This window comes from Euprymna scolopes, chromosome 1 (genome assembly GCF_053919585.1).
Source record: "Euprymna scolopes isolate OS-2025 chromosome 1, ASM5391958v1, whole genome shotgun sequence".
In the NCBI taxonomy this organism is placed as follows: domain Eukaryota; kingdom Metazoa; phylum Mollusca; class Cephalopoda; order Sepiida; family Sepiolidae; genus Euprymna; species Euprymna scolopes.
The window spans coordinates 183,906,364-183,923,856 of record NC_136482.1 but is presented as its reverse complement, the minus strand read 5'-3'; the positions used below and the strand labels follow the sequence as shown (position 1 = coordinate 183,923,856).

Here is a 17,493-nt window from a genome sequence, read left to right as displayed (position 1 = left end):
GTATGTAAAGCGGATGATAAACAGAACAGTGATATAGATTAAATATTTCTAACTTTCTGATATAATTCACACAATTTAAAAATAAATCTAGCATTTTGTCTAATACTTTGATCTTACTATTCTATTGAAAATTCTTTTAATTTGAATATTTTAAGAAATCCATGCAAAAACACTATAATAAAAAAAAAAAAAAAAAAAAAAAAAAGGTTATTTAAAACATTAAGGGCGGGAGGAGGGGGTCTTGGCTAATTTATATTTTTTATTAATGGCTCAATATCAATTAAAAAAATGATAAATCACATTAAATTGAGATAATTAGATTTGAAGCTAACAAAACATTGCTTATGAATCATAAAAATCACAGCTGCTCAAATAAAGCTTTTTATATTCATTTTGATACAAAGATTATCATTATTCTGTTTTTATAACTCTAAATTGACTTAAGTATATTTATTTTAAATGTTTCTATTTTTAAATAACTGAACATCTTATATCTATTTCTATGATAATTTCATTGTTTTCTTAGGTGTGTGCATCATATCAACTGTTATTAATTCCACATTATCCAATCACAAACATAAAATAAAAAGCAACAAGATATAAATGTTTAGATAATTTTTATAGACAAATATTACCAGGAATGCTAAAGAAAAAATGCATAAAACTATTTCTTTTGTTTTTTCTTCTCAGCTTCCTCCTCTTTTTCCTTCTCTATATCAGCAATATATCTTTCAATTTCAGAAGATTCCATCATCTGAAAAATCAAAACCATCAGTAATTACTTCTGGAGAAACAAGAATTCTAATTTACAAACAAAAGAAAATATTGATTTGTGTTACAATAAAATTTAGATATTTGAATTTTGAATGGATCAATTAACAGATTCATTCATTACTTTTCCAAATGAATCATGAAAAACAAAAAAAAAAACTTAATTTTAATAAAATTGAAATTTTTTCTTCGTTAAGATTATACATAGAAAGGAAAGACTTATTTATAACCAAGATTTTTCTTTTTTTAAATACCAAAACTTAAAAATGATAAAAGTTGAAAAAGTCAATAACAAAATTGGGGGCATAAATTTTGACTTTTGCTATAAATGAAAAGTGAAGAAATTGATTCAAATATAAATGGCAAAACTGACCTTAAGAGGTTGGTTGTCTCTTAAAACAGCCAATTCGACATTCTTGCCTCCTGATTGGACCACTTCTAACAACGCTCGAAGAGCTAATTTTATGCATTCTTCATCTTTTTCTGCTACTTCATCAGTGTAACCTTTTTTCAGATATTCACGAACAGTTTTTGCACTCCGACCAATTGCATTAGCCTTTTAAAAAGAAAACATTTCAGTTTTAACAGGTTTTAGTTTATAACAATTTATATTAAGCTAAAAATTTCTAAACTTGAACACCAATTGAATTTTAAAATTGAAAAGTTTTTTTTTTTAATTTCAAATTCTCAATCACTTTTGTAGGTAGTTTAAGATTAAATATGTCAATTTTAAATTGCTTTATCTAATGTATAGTTCTATGCATTTCTTTGATAAAGAACTTCTCATAGGGTTTTGGGGATAGACAAAATCTACAAATTATCTTAGCATATTATTTAAAATTTCTTTTCAACTAATTTTAACATGGATGTTAATAATTTGAAAAAAAAAATGTTTAACTCTACAGGCAATAACTACACAAATGGTATGGAGACAGAAAATGAAAAATACAACCAAATGAGAATTATATTTCTTGTTATGCAACTTAATAAAAAGCTTAAGATTTGCTAAATAATCAGTTACTTAAAAAAAATATATAAATAAAAAATTCTAAAGTATATAGTGTATTAAAAAAAAAAAAAAAAAAAATCTTACCTTCCATTCATGATAAGTTCCAGAAGGATCTGTTTGATACAATCGTGGAGTGCCATCATAATCAAATCCAACAATAAGAGCTGATAAACCAAATGGCCGACGACCATTACTTTGAGTGTATTTCTACAATAAAAGCAGAAAAATATTTCATTACACAAACTATAGGAAATTATGTTTATATATTTTTAAAGAAAGGATTTATCGATTAAAATTAAACAATTTTAGATAATGTTATTTAATTAAATCTTTTTTGTTTCAACATCTGTTGGAAGGTAGTGCTGCAGTTTGAACTGATTGTGTGAACTATCCAAGGAAACAATTGGAAAATTATACATTCATTATTTAAGTTGCTTTATTATTAAGACTGTATAAATAATACATTCAATAATTGTTAAATTCTTCCATAATCATTTCAAAAGCTCAAATAGCGTTAACATTTTTTATTTTGACTGATATAATTTCAAAGGAAAAAGAATTAGTCAAATTACTTAAGCAATAAACATTTTCCTTCCTAAATATGTTGTAACTAAAAAAAAAAAACTCCTTAAAGCTAAAAGATGTAGCTATGTAAAAGTTGAATTATTTCATTGACAAAACTAAAAAAAAAAAAAAAAAAAAAAAAAAGGTATGTTGAGATACTATATATATATTTTTTCAGTTTGCATGAGAAAAAAAAAAAAAAAAAAAAAAATTCCATATGTACATTTCATTTGTTCTACGAACTTCTATCCTGACCCATTATATTTTTTTACTTGTTTCTTTTGTTTAATGATTATCTTCAGCATGGCAATCTTCAAAATCCATATTATATAGACATGTATTATAGAGCGTGGTGTCATCAGCAAATATGCCCATCTCAGAAACAATTTTATCAAGGAGGTAATTTATGAATATCAGGAATAATAAAGGTTCATGGATCGACCCCTGAGGTACACCTACACTTATATTGTTTTGATGTACAACTATTGAAAACAATCTGGATTCTTATTTAATTATGTTAAATCCTTATTAAATAAAAGAATCCAGGTTGCCTTCAATGGTTGGATGTCAAAACAATATGATATAAATGTGGGTGTATCTCAGGGGTCAATCCTTAGACCTTTAGATGGGCATATTTGCTAACAACACCACGCTCTATAACAGGCACAAGGGGAAAACAAATGAACACCTATCCAAAGTGACAACGGAAATCCTACAGGAAGACCTCCCATCTTTAGTTGAATGAGGACAAAAATGGATGGTAACGTTTAATGTCACCAAGATTAAGTTCGTTTCTTGTAATAATTACAAGAAACATTCTCAACCATCAATACCTATGACTAATGAAAGTACTTCATTCAAACTCCTTAGCTTAACGTTCACAGGGAACATGAATTGGAACAGATACATTGAGGGCATTGGCAAGGCTGCTGTGATTAAGGTGGGCTGTCTCTACTGTGCTAGAAAGTTTCTTAACGCCTGAAAGTATTCTGTACCTATACAAGGCCACCATTTGCCCATGTACAGAGTATTGTCACATTTGGGCTGGTGCATCTGCTACTACTCTCTTAATCCTGAACAGAGTTCAAAAAAGAGTCACCAACCTAATAGGTCTTGAACTGTCAGCTAAGCTTCAACCTCTGTCCCATTGACGAAATTTTGCACCCCTCTGACTGTTTTACAAGTATTTTAATGGTAGATGCCTCATCGTAAATACCCTTGACAAACCCGACAAGAAGCAAAGTCCTACCCCTACACAGTAGAGATCTCTAGATGCAAGAAAGCCTTCTTCTCAAATAGCTTCTTCCCCAGGACTGCTAGACTTTAGAATTCCCTTCTGGGTTCCTGCTTCCCCAACTGTACTGACATGCAGAAGTTCAAGTGTAATGTAAACAGACATCTTGCAATTCCCTACATAGTATCCCTGCAATTTACGTCCCAGATAGCCCATACAAAGTGGCACTGTGCCTTGTTTGGGGTTAAAATGCAAAAAAACTTGTGGGATACAAATGGTCAGTAATCATATACATGACCAACCAAACTTAGCTCTAGTGTTTGGTCTCTTAAGATCAGTAATGCACTGATTAAGTTTATGAAAGCAAAACAAGTTGATTTTTATGTAGTAGTGTTTTTTTTGTTTGTTTTTTTACTAACTACCCAGTGTTACCTAAGAAAGGAGATTACATAATAGTTAACTTGTTAAAAATGGGTAGTTAAATAAGAACATCAGGGTCTGTAAAATGCAGTACTGCTTACGCATCTATATTTATATATTAATTATTACATGAATAATTTTTTTCAATAAAATTACATTTAGTAATTCTGCAGTTTATACCATGCTGAAAAAGAATAATGCTATTATTTAGAACATAATTGGCATGTTCACTGCTTTGTACTTCCACCTAGTAATGTAACGAAGAAGATACCATAAATTGAATTTAAGTTGAAAATCCTATCCAAAAAATAATACTGTCCATAAACTGCCAAAGTTCTTTTTTTACTTTTGGAATTTATAGAGAAATTTTGTAGGATATCAAAGTTAAATGGAATATTTATTGCATGTTTGTTTTATGAAATTATTAGGTGAATACTTAACATGTTAATAATGACGTAATTTCAAGAAGTAGCTTGATCAACAATTTTTTTTTTTTTTTTTTTACTGAAATACTACTGTAGTATCAAAATTTATAGCATTTTTTTTTTTTTTTATAAAATCGATAGATCAGTTCTTGAAGAGAATGTTAATTATGAAAAAAAAAAAGTGGAAGTTATTTATGCATATTTTCGAAATTTGCTAAGTTTCAACAGTTCAAATAATTATATCTGAATAGGTGGGATGTTTTGTGAAGGGGTGGGTGTAAGTAATGTAAAACATTTTAGCATATTAAAATGACTAACATTTGATTAATGTTTGTGCTTGTCGAAACCCAAGAAAACAAAATCAGTTATGTTTCATTTTGTAAATGGGTAAAAAATGTTTCAGAAAATTTGTTGCACGTGTTGATGTACACGGGCATAATTTGGAAGCACATAGATAAAATGATTAACAAAACTTCCTCTTCAATTCTTTGGTCTAATTGAAATATATAGATGCAAACAAAAAAAGAAAAGATTTACTTGTTTCAGTTGTGCAATAAATCGTGTGATATATTCTACTGTAACAGGATCTTCAACAGTCAAACGATGACTCTGACATTCAACTCTTGCTCGGTTAATGAGAATGCGAGCATCAGCAGTTAAACCTGGAACACAATAACAAGCAAAAGTTACAAAAAATAAAATATTGTATAAGTAGCAATACACAAGAAAAAATTAAAATGGCTTAAAATAATTTAATAATGGTAAGAAAGAGCTTGATGAGTCAAGAAAGAACCTTATAAAATTTTTAAGGTTCGATTAAAAATAAGAAAGTTATAACTATTTATGAAATTAATTGTTTTCAAATAATCTGCAGTAAATGCACATGAATATGCTGCAATTCCTTAAAAATGTGATGCATTTATTAAAAGAAATTAGAACTCCAAGTTGAATTGAAAGTTGAAAAATATTTTAATTAATTGCAACAGAAGTGGACATAAAATTATGTCTAAAAAAGGAAAAAAAAAAATTTTTTTTGCTCAATAATATATAATTAGTAGAATTACAAAAAAAAAAAAAAAAATCTAAAGATAATTAATTTTTAAAAGATTTAAATAGAATAAAATTCTAATAGTCCACAAAGTGAAGTTTTAAAGAGATTTTTAAAGGTTTCCAATTTTTAAAAAATATTTTCATATAATATAAAAAATGACTATTGGCAATTTTAAGATAGCAAATTCAACTACAATTTAAAATTATTTTAATTGTTAAAAGATTTTTATTTCTCAGGGTGGAATGGGTCAACTGGATTTTAGCACTCATTTTCAAAAAAATGTAGAGAAGCCTCTAATTAATAATGAACACAAACAATAGCAAAAAACATTACATTTCTTATTCAATTTAGCGTCGTTCGGCATTAGTAAAAATTATAAATAATGACATTGCTGATACTGTAAAACGTTGGAAATTTGACAAGAATTTGGAGGTGTCTATTGTACATAAAATGCATTACAATTCAACTGAGTTTTCAAGTTTCTTTTTTAATGACTACATAGAATTTTTATAATATTGCAGCATATTTATGTGCAATTACTGCAGATTACTTGGAAACAATTCATTTCTGGAGATTTTCTGTGGCATATTCGGATTCCTTGCACAAAAGTACACTTATATGGCAAATTACATCCTTATCTTGTGCTTTAATAAGCATATCCTCTTCTACCACAAAATATAAACATTAAAATATTTGCAAACTTTGACTAAAACATCTTGAGTGACCTGGTGAATAAAAATATGTCATTGGTTTTGCTAAATCAACTATTGAAAACTGATGCCTGGACACGCACACATCTTTTATTCATATATATATATACATACATACATACATACATACATACACATATAATATGAAAGAGAAATGCAGAGACACATAAAAATTTAAAAGAACACGGTAAAATCTTATCTAAGCATCCCAAGGACACATTATTATAAAATGATACACAGGTAGAAAATAGTGTAGTTGTTTAAGGAAATTTCCACAAGTGTTTTTATTTTACCCCCTCAAGATAAATGTAAAAAAAAGTCAAATTGACTTGACATGACTCAACCTATTTAATATTTTCTTTGAAGCTGAGCAATTTAATTTGTGAGAAAGATTTTCAACATTTTTTTTTTTTTAAGTTACACTTGATGAGAAATTCAATATAAAATGGTTTTGTTTCATCAAAAAAAGCTTTCTTATGTGTAATCTCTATGTAAATTTGCATGGAGTCATCTTAATCTCTGGTTAAGTTTTTTAATCTGACTTTATATACTTTGAACCAGTCAGACAGTATGTGGATTCTTCATGGATATACAGGGTTGGCAAAAAATAAATGTCATGGGTTCAGTGAGAGGAGAATATTTATGGGTACCACTAAATAAACCATTAATACTTCCCACTGTCTTTACAATTCAACAAAGTGTCAGTATATGCAAGGATCACTTTGATTCTACAGTGGCTTCTGTTGTGAACATTCAAAGTAATAAAACAAGTATTAATCCAACTTTGACTGAGAACCCAAAAACATATGTAGTTAGTTTAAATTTGAAAGTAATTTTGAAAGCTTTAAACGATTGATTAAAAAGTAATTTCTGCCTTGAATTAAGATTTAAAAGCAAAAGTCAACTAATATCAATTTATTTGTTTTTCAAATTAAATAAATTTTTTTTTTTATATTAAACAGCCATTTTTATCCATTATTGAGATTTGAAAAATTAAAAAGAAGGAAAATATAGTGGTATTGATATTTTAAGGCCAATCAGACTTTTTAACAAGGTTTTTTTCTTTTCATTTTAAAACAAAATAAACAATGTTATTTAATGATTTGATTCACATAAATTGTTTCAAGTGAAATCAGTTTGTGCAAAATGTGACCTTTACTTCCAGATGATTTACAATTTTCTAATTTATATTATTTGTGATGCAAAAGTGAATTAAAAAGATAAAACTCCTTTTTATCTTTGTATACATAAAAGTTATTCTTCATCCTTACTATATTATTTCATATGATGTTATGCTCTATAATATAAACAACAATTTTGTTAGTGTTGAATTATCAAACAAAACTGTCCATTTGTTATTTTCTATCTTGTTGAAAAAAAAAATACAATTCTTATGTATATCAGTAGTGTATGGCATAATCATGTTTACACTTTGGTTCTCGCCAGATCACCGAAGTTAAGCAACGTTGAGCCTGGTCACCAATATGGAAATTCCAGGCGCTGTAGGTAGGAGGACGTTGATACCTCCTTGCAGGAGTTAGAAAAACCTAATGTTGTCATCTGCCCTAACAAGAATATACATGCGACTAGGGTCTACCAGTGAATTTCATACTCCCATGAAACTTCCTTCTTTGGAGAAAGCTGGTTAAACTTCTATAGGGTCAGTGCCGTTTCCATTTTTTATATCAACAATGTTGAAATCCATGTTTAGAAGAAGAAATATAGAAACTAAGATTTATACTAAAAAGAAAAATGTTTTTTTTTCATTTCAAAATACAAGTAAATAATGTTTCAAATCTTAAAACATGGAATATGGTCGAAGAATGAAATATTTTGTAAAATTATCTGAAAAATTTATTGCAGAAGAGGAAAGAAGCTTACCTGCAAACGCCATCGCAACATGTTCATCAAGCAAAGCGATTTTTCTCAAAGTCCTTTCTTCTTGTAATTTTGCAACAGCTTTCTTTTCAACACCTAATACCACAATATTTTTACCTCGAACTCCGACCTGGAAAATAACATTATTCCATTTATCAAACCAATTTAACTTATCCTTATTCAAAAACATGACAATCACTTTCTAAAATTTAACCAAGTTACAATTAATATGTTTTGTAAGCTAAAAAGAAAAAATGCAGATGTATTTAATAACTAATGTAAGTGAGGTTATTCAAAAGACTGCTTTTTGATTGACAAGCATGTTTGTGTAGGTAATATTGTTATTAAATGTTATATGGCTTCGAACATAATATTCACAATAAGAAAAATTTGTCCTAATCTCATATTGTGTTTTTAAATTTTCTATGCTACAAGTTCTGTAAAAAATATTTAACAACAGTATTATTTATACAAACAAGTTTCAGCTAAAAAGCAGCATTATACAGCTTATTGTAACGGAGATTACGTAACTGAAACACCATTCAAGTTTTTATTGAATCTTATTTCAGATTTTATTTTTTTAAATTGTTAACTATCAAGAAATAATGCCTCATTTACAATGATGACATACCTATCAATTAATATGCATTAAAAAAAAAATTATTTAACTATGTAATTAAATTATATTTAGAAGCTCATAGTTGACCAAGCTATTCTAACACACCATCCTATCTTAAATAAGTTTAAGGCAGAGTTACACAAAATTAAAACAAAAGGGAGTTTGGATTTTGTGTCATTTTCATTAGTAATGGGATAATTCCAAAATTTTTACCGATTCCAATACAACCAAAGATTCTGTTCAAAATTCTTGATTCTGATGCAATTACTGATTTCGTTTTATATTTCTAAATATTTGATTAGATATTTGTTACTTGTAAGTTTTCAAATTACAGTAAAAACCCCAGGCTCTATAATAGACAGAATCTACATCAATTAAAATATCATATACAAGCATATTTTACAATTAAGCAACGCTGGACAACCTGCTAGTAGAGATATACATACATTTATTCAGTTCACAAGCTGGCTCTCCAGTCCTCATGGTTCAGTGTGTCAACTGTCTTCAAATTTCACGGTTTCAACAGAATAAACGCTTTACATGACTGTACAAACATAACCGATTCGTCCTTAGGATAACTTTGTTGGACAAATGTGACGTTTTCAGCAAATCCTCTGACCTAATGTCTTGAGTTTGGTCTGGTCTGATTGTACATTGCAGATTCATCTAATCATTGATGTCTCATGGCACTCAGGCAAAAGCAAACTTGTTAATGGCTCAGCATTTGCTACCATATACCATGATGCTACTAACACAGCTGCTGTAGAATTTACCCTGAATATTGAGAGGGAGATAACAACTCAAGAAAAGTTGCCCACACTGTCTTCATATATTCATCATCTTTGCTCAACATATCTCCTAAATAATCTAGAGTTTAATATCTCTGGAGGAGTTATTTATTTAGTACCATCTCTATAAGAATCACCATTAATAGAATGTGCCACTAAACACTCATGCACATATTTTTTAACTAATGAGCTACCAGATCAAAGCTTAGACACTTGAGGTTAATAAGATGGATAGATTGTCAATTGATAAAGAATATTATAAGAGGATCAAAACTGATGAAAAAAGACAATTTTTTTTTTTACTTATACCAGTTTTTGACAAGTATTTGTTGACATTGGATTTAAAGACAACCCTATAGTAATTTGCAGTGAAATAGTCCCATGATAACGTGTACCACAAATGGGAAGTTCTTTGAAAAAATTATTCATGGAAATTTTATTTGATGTTAGGCACACTGCGGATAAAAGGTAAGTTCTTTGCAATTGTGGCAGATGAATACTCACTATGAATGTCTTACAAGGAGGAAACAGATTGGAGCTCAGTCGAGCATTTTCATGAAAAGAGTGATATTATAGAGAAAAACTAGCAACATTTTTTCAAAGTCGATTTTGCACTCTGTCAAGACAAAAAAGTGTGCTGTGAGTGGTACCTCCCTAGATAGGATGCCGATACTCCATTTTAGAATGTATCACTCATATGGGGAGAGGACTGAATAGGAGGTTGGGTACTTTCTGGAATGGTAGAATGATCTCACAACTTTAGCAACAAATTGAATTTTTTTTTTTTTTTTTTTTTTTTTTTTTTTTTAGATCTAGAATAAAAGTTAGCCCTAGGAACTTATGAAAACAAGGGCTTCCTCAACAAAAAAGACATTTCAGTTAGGGGTGAAAAGAGAGAAGCTTGATTTTAGCTATTAAAATAACAAGCCACTTTTTCTCTATTGCAGCACATGCTCCAGATCAGAAGAGATAATTAAGATTTTAGTTATCAATGCTCTTCAAAATGCTGCCATAGACAGTTGAATCATCTGTGTAGATGTGAAAAAAAAAATGATAAAACATGATTTGGAAGATCAATTATGAAAATCAGGAAGAATAGATCTTTGAAGTAAGCCGGCATTGTTAATATATATGCTTCAGACCTCTGGTCATCAAAAACTGTTTATAGATTTTATAAAGTTATCAGGGAAAAAATTTGGTGGTTGAGAAGACATTTCCAGATATTCCATAGTTAGCAAGTTTATGAAGAAATCCTTTGTGCCAAACCCTATTGAGTTACAGTCAATACTTGAACTTGTAGAACAAAATCTGTATTACTTGTCACTAAATAGATTGTTTTTGCCAAGATAATAAAGAAATTTTAGATCTTTCAAATGCCATACAGTAGGTTAAGGGATGTTTTGGTGAAAAATTAAGTTATTCAAATGGAAAAATCATCAAGATAGAATTTTATCTAGTTTCATACTGAGTATTTGACAAAAATAAAAACAAGTTGATATCTTTATCAAAAAATAAAAATAATTTGAAACTATGGAAATTTACTCAAGTTTTCAAATTATTGTATAAGTTCACATTTTTCTAAAACACCTTGAACAATAATTTTTAAGTCTGTTGAATTTTTGCATTTTTTTTTATCTTTCATTATCATTCTATCAATCTCAAATACATCTAACATTTTTTTCAGTTTTCAGACTGGTTTGAAGACAATTTGATCAAAGTTCATATTTTTCATAAGTCTTGTCTAGAAAATTCACATTTATATTAACTAAATATCTTCCAAACTGTTGGAGTCCAAATACCAAACTATGCTATTTTCTAAAAGAATTTTATATGCTTTACAAATCACTAAATCTTGGTATGTACTCTAGCCAGATTTTCCAGCTATCAACTGATAGTCTAGATGAATTAATTCATGGGTCCCTTCACATCCTGGAAATGGTTTATGCCCATATTATGTATGAATTCTAAAGATGTTTTGCTAGTTCAAATGAATCAATTGCTAAGAAAATTTAAAAATTAAGGTATCAGTTGATGATTTTGATTCTAGTAGGTTACACAAACAAAACGGTAGTAGGCAGGAAAAGTTAGAAATCATTCAGAAAACATCTAACCTCAAGCATGAGGCAGGAAAAAAAAAATGAAAATGATAAGTCGTACAAGGATAATGAGGTGGATAGATTATTAATCTGTTGAATGATGATGAATACGCTGAGAGAATTAAAAATAATGAATCAAAAAATTTGATGAATGATGTATATGATTTATGACAAATGCATGTTAACAGATTTGATGCTGTAGTTTTCAGGGAAGCAAGTCTGTGGCAACATGTTCCACAGATGAGAAGTACTTAGAAATTTGTTTGATGTTAGGTACATAGAGAAAGGAAGAAAAGAAATGAAGAAATAAAATTGTTTCAGACAATTATTAGTTTGTCCATGGCATCATTCTGGAAATCTGACTTGAACCACCAGATCTTTCTTTGTCAAAATGTGTTATGGTCCATATCATGTTACATTACATTCTTCAGAAGTGAAGGTTGGTTTTTGTTGCTAATTGTCAAATGTGCCCTTATCAGGGAATGCCGACTGGTCTAGTCATGATCATTTCTGTATCTGACCATAATGCCTCTGTGAGGGAATTGGTTTTCCCCACCTTTTGGCCTTGTGTCAGATTTTACTATAGGGAAACAAATAGCCACTGTTTCTGGACAGTGGTCATCACTTATGGTAAATTGTTTTTGTTTTTTTGAGGGGGGAGGATGATACTTCAAAACATTACATCATTTCAAATTATATAGTTATCATTTACATTTAATAAAGTAAATTTTGATTTTTTAATGCATAGTTTGAAAAATATTTCGACATATTTTAGTTAAAAATGAAATGCAAGTTGTAATTTTTCAAATATTAAGAAAAAGTGGTCTAGTCATTTATGTATATGGACTTTATAAATAAAAAGAATCAACAATCTGAGAAAAAAGGTTTTGTTGTTTTTTTATGGTAAGCAATTATCTATATTTTACATATAGAGTACAGAGTAGAACGATGAAATTGTCGCCCTGGAAAAGACAATATGATTTCATTTCTGTTTGATGAAAAACAGTTTTCTTTTTTGTTGCAGACCATCTACTACTTGGCCAGTTATGTACAAATCCCAAAAGCAATAGGAGCCTTCTATCATGTATGAAAGTGACACAATGTTCAACAAGAGAGATCGGAGTCTGTACAACTCATGCTCTCTACTGATCCAAGTTATGACAACAGGACCATTGCCAGCACTCTCTGAATGCATCGCTGGATTGCCATGAATAACAGGGAAATGCTCAGGGTAATGAAACAGTTTCCAGCCATGATTTTGGTCTTTGGTGTGGTCTCAAGTGAGGGTCACATCATGCCACCTCACATCTTTGAAGTTGGTTTGAAAGTCAACACCAAAGTGTACCTGGATGTGCTGAAGAGTGTGGTGATCCCCTGGTGCAATCAGGCAGCAGAACTCGGTGCTGGCCCACAAGTCCAAAGAGAGCCAGACTTGGCTTCAAAAGAAATGCTACGACTTTGTATCCTTCTCTCCCCTGACCAAAACCCCTCGGACTACTTGGTTTAGTCATACTTTGAGAACATCACCAATATAACCTCCCACAACACCAAATCCAGCCTGATCGCCAAGCTCCAACCGGTGCTGGTGGAAAAGGCATGCTCCCAGTTCTGGACCCGTATAGAGGCAGTGATTGGGGCTGAAGGCAGTCATATTCAATAGATGTAAGCTCTATTACATAATCAAGTTACTTGAATTGATTTTTTCAATAAGAGTTTTAAAATATAGCTGTAGTGTTTTCTTTAGGGTAACAAATTTATCTTTCCACCCTGTATATAAAATAAAACAAATATCTTCAACAAAAGCTAAAAGGGTTTATTGTGAAATTGATATTAACCTATATTAGAGGAAAATGCAATTTGAAATCAGCAAGTGCCGTTTTAGGAATTTACAGATATAATCTGATATTGATCTTAGAAAAAAAAAAATTCACTTTTTCCAATATTTTTCATGACCTTTCTTTTCGAACTGAATCGCTTAAGTTAAAATTTCTGAATGGTTATGATGCAAAGAGATGCACACTAATAATGTCAGACTTTGTGAGTTAAATCATATTTCAGTCACCTAAATTATTTAGAGTGAAATGGTTTTCAGTATTATTTCTAAAGTTTCCTATTTAGTTTAAAAAAATTTTTTTTTTTTTAAAGTAATGCTAATTCACCTAAGTAAAATGAGATTTTTAGGTGGAAAAAAAATTTTTTTTTAATTTAGAGTGGTGGATTAGTTTTGCATAAATTTAATGTAATAAAATGAATTCCATATCAGATATTGTTTTAAAGGACATATAATCAAATATTTTTTAAGGAAGATAAAATGTATATGTGTTTAAGGAAGATAAAATGTGTATGTGTTTAAGGAAGATAAAATGTGTATGTGTTTAAGGAAGATAAAATGTGTATGTGTTTAAGGAAGATAAAATGTGTATGTGTTTAAGGAAGATAAAATGTGTATGTGTTTAAGGAAGATAAAATGTGTATGTGTTTAAGGAAGATAAAATGTGTATGTGTTTAAGGAAGATAAAATGTGTATGTGTTTAAGGAAGATAAAATGTGTATGTGTTTAAGGAAGATAAAATGTGTATGTGTTTAAGGAAGATAAAATGTGTATGTGTTTAAGGAAGATAAAATGTGTATGTGTTTAAGGAAGATAAAATGTGTATGTGTTTAAGGAAGATAAAATGTGTATGTGTTTAAGGAAGATAAAATGTGTATGTGTTTAAGGAAGATAAAATGTGTATGTGTTTAAGGAAGATAAAATGTGTATGTGTTTAAGGAAGATAAAATGTGTATGTGTTTAAGGAAGATAAAATGTGTATGTGTTTAAGGAAGATAAAATGTGTATGTGTTTAAGGAAGATAAAATGTGTATGCGTTTAAGGAAGATAAAATGTGTATGCGTTTAAGGAAGATAAAATGTGTATGCGTTTAAGGAAGATAAAATGTGTATGTGTTTAAGGAAGATAAAATGTGTATGTGTTTAAGGAAGAGGGTAACCAATATTAGGCATTTTTTATGGTGAGAAAAAAATAACATGTAATAAAATAAAATTACCATGTAAACGAAAATATTGCAAAAATATTTTTTAAAAATGAAAGGAAAAAATAGAAAAGGAACTGGGAAAACTCTAGTAGGTTTGTTTATTCATTCTATAATAACATGTGCAGGTCGAGGCTAGGTTTCTTCTTTTCAGGCGCATGACCACCTGTTGAAACTTGGTAAAATATTTGTTTCCCACCAATACTAAGCCATCACAATAAGTTCTCTCAAATATGGTTGCCAGTATGCTTGAGGATCATATTTTACCAAAGGAGAAAACATAAAAAACATGAGCCACAGATAACTTTAGAAACAGTTGATTTTAATATGAAAAAACACAAAATTGACAAATCATTGCAGCTGTGTCTAGTCATTTTTTTTTTTTTTGTATTTTGAGGAATGTTTATGTTTTGTCACGAGGTGGAGGTTATAACGATGTTGTATGAGAGAGCTACTATGATAATGCATTGGTAAATTAGAATCACCTCTGATGAGATTCTACTTTTTAATGTGATTATGTGTGAACACCATGAAAAAATTAGCAAAATAAAAAATTATAAATTAGAATGGGGATTAGTTTGGTATATAAATTTAATGTAAAAATGATCACCCATTAACAGCTTATTTTAGCAATTAACTGAAATCAATTATCTATAAGTAATAAATTCTTGTGCATTTTTTTTCCATTAAAAGATTAACGCAATAGGGTCAGGGTAAAATTTAGTATTTTCTTTCTTCTAATAACTTTTCCAAAACTGTGTGTGTGAAGGGTAACAAATGGGTTCTATGCATTCAATCAAATAAAGATAATTCTAAAGCACTAAAATGTGCAATATTTTATGAGGTAGGGTATCTTCAGAGTGAAACACGCTGCGAATGTGAAATGGATCACAAATTATTATCTCTATTTTCTCAACTTCATTTTTTACAAAGTTTGATATTTTATGTTAGTTCCACATTTTTGACATTATAGTACGAGTTGGTTCATGTGTGATACCCACTACCTTTTTTTCAGAGTACAGAATAGAAAGAATGATAGTCAGTTTCAATGGCCATATCATAAAGACTGCCTAATGCAATCCATAACGAAAGAATCAAAGTTGGGAGAAAATGCAGATAATCAGTTTCGGTCCAATCAACCCCAATGCACCATCATTTTATTGCAAAAAAATTTATAAAAACATTTAAAAAGCCCCCACCTAAAAAAAAAATCTTCCTTTAGTAATTGTCTTTATCCTACCATTAAATCTAAATTCAATTGACAAATCTCCCATTCAAAAAAAAAAAAAAAAAGTTTGATTAACTGTCCTAAAATGCTAAAATAATCTTGAATTGTGTGGGTGGGACATCATGTTAAACTAATGTGTGAAACTGATTCCCATGTTAATATCTAAAATAACTGTTTTATTATTTCTTCTATTTGCACAGTTTTTCTGGTTGTTCACGTGTAACTGAATGCATTATGATAGTAAACTAGGATGTTTTTTTTTTTATTTAAATTATATGTATAATTATATATTAAGCTGAAATAATTTTTGGCATTAGTTTTTTTATAAAAGATTAAAACCTAAGTGTTATTGATTCAGAAATAGTATTTTTGAGCAATAAAAACGATACATGTCCAAATCACCAAGTTGAACATGTTTTCCTGAATATTTTAAGGACCCCATTCTCCCCAACAAAACACCCACAATAGGAAATTAAGAATATAGTCAAGATTAAAAAAGAAAATAAATTGTTATGTCCTTAAAATGTCATATGATACAAAAGTGAGTGATCATTTTATGTTAAATTAAAATGCGAAAGCGATTCTCTTAATCCTCTATTCTAAAATATTCTTTTTGATTTATTTGTACCGTCAAGATTTTTTTAAATAATAAATTAAACATTTTTTTTTTTTTTTTTGGTGTTTATTAAGATTGGCACTTATAGCTATGAACAAATGTGAAGAAACTTATCGTGTACCTACTTGTCACAGAATGAAGATGCTAAACAACCTTAAACATAGCAAGATTCATTGCATCCGTGAAACATTGAAATACAGTCGCAATCTTTACAAGTTTAAGGTGGGGTGAGGGATCAAAATAAAGGTGAAATAGAATTTTCAAAGAAAAAAAACACAAAGAAATAGTTTAGAAATTATGAATTTGAGTTATCGCCCTTAGACTATTTTTCCGGATGAGTTTTAATTTTGCCATTTCATGCATACAATGAAACTTGCTAATTTAGTTTTGATTCTTTTCTTCATGGATTAAGTGAAAGTAAAATAGTTATAAAATAAATAATAATATATATTTTATTCAAACTCAACCATCGCTTCTGAGGAACAAAAATAGTTATCTTTACAATTAATGTTTCCACTTCCTTCGTTTTTAGTTGATCTTTAACAGTATATTTTGGTTGTTAAATTGTTATTAAATTGTTACAAAATAGGTAAAGGAAGCTCCCGCCTCCCGCACCCCATGTTGAAAAGAGCTTTTCTAAATTACATTACAATTTAGAAAAAATACATTAACAAGGGGAGTAACAACGGGAAATGAAGTGAAAACAGTAATCGTAAGGATAACCAATAAGGTTGCTTAAAATCAACACTGACACCCATTTAACTCTAATTTGGTTGACTGGAATAGCATTTCACCACTTTATGTTTAATACCATGGCACGTCAAAAATAATTTTAAGCCTTTAAACTGGAAGGCAAAAATGTCAAGTATTATGGTTCATTAGTTTACCCAAACAAAAAGAAATTTTCAAATTTCAAAACACAGTTAAATGTATAAATGTACATTTGTGCATCTTTGCTCGGTCGTAAATTTGCTTTCTATGGTCGTAAAAATAAAAATCAAAGTCCAGTAGAAATGAACTTCTATGCTTATATAGCCTGTAAAATTTCAGCC

General features: G+C 29.3%; 1 protein-coding gene across 1 annotated transcript in view; it reads right to left on the bottom strand.

Annotated features, from left to right (window-relative positions):
• Nucleotides 1–600: 600 nt before the first annotated feature.
• Nucleotides 601–17,493, bottom strand: part of LOC145278113 (proteasome subunit alpha type-7-like) — a 33,067-nt gene continuing 16,174 nt past the window's right edge. The window contains exons 2-6 of the mRNA XM_080130403.1: nt 8,066–8,192; nt 4,961–5,085; nt 1,865–1,987; nt 1,145–1,327; nt 601–754 (exon numbers count right to left, since the gene is read on the bottom strand). Coding sequence (XP_079986529.1) covers nt 665–754; nt 1,145–1,327; nt 1,865–1,987; nt 4,961–5,085; nt 8,066–8,192 — 648 coding nt within the window. The 3' untranslated portion in view covers nt 601–664. The remainder of the gene's footprint in view (nt 755–1,144; nt 1,328–1,864; nt 1,988–4,960; nt 5,086–8,065; nt 8,193–17,493) is intronic.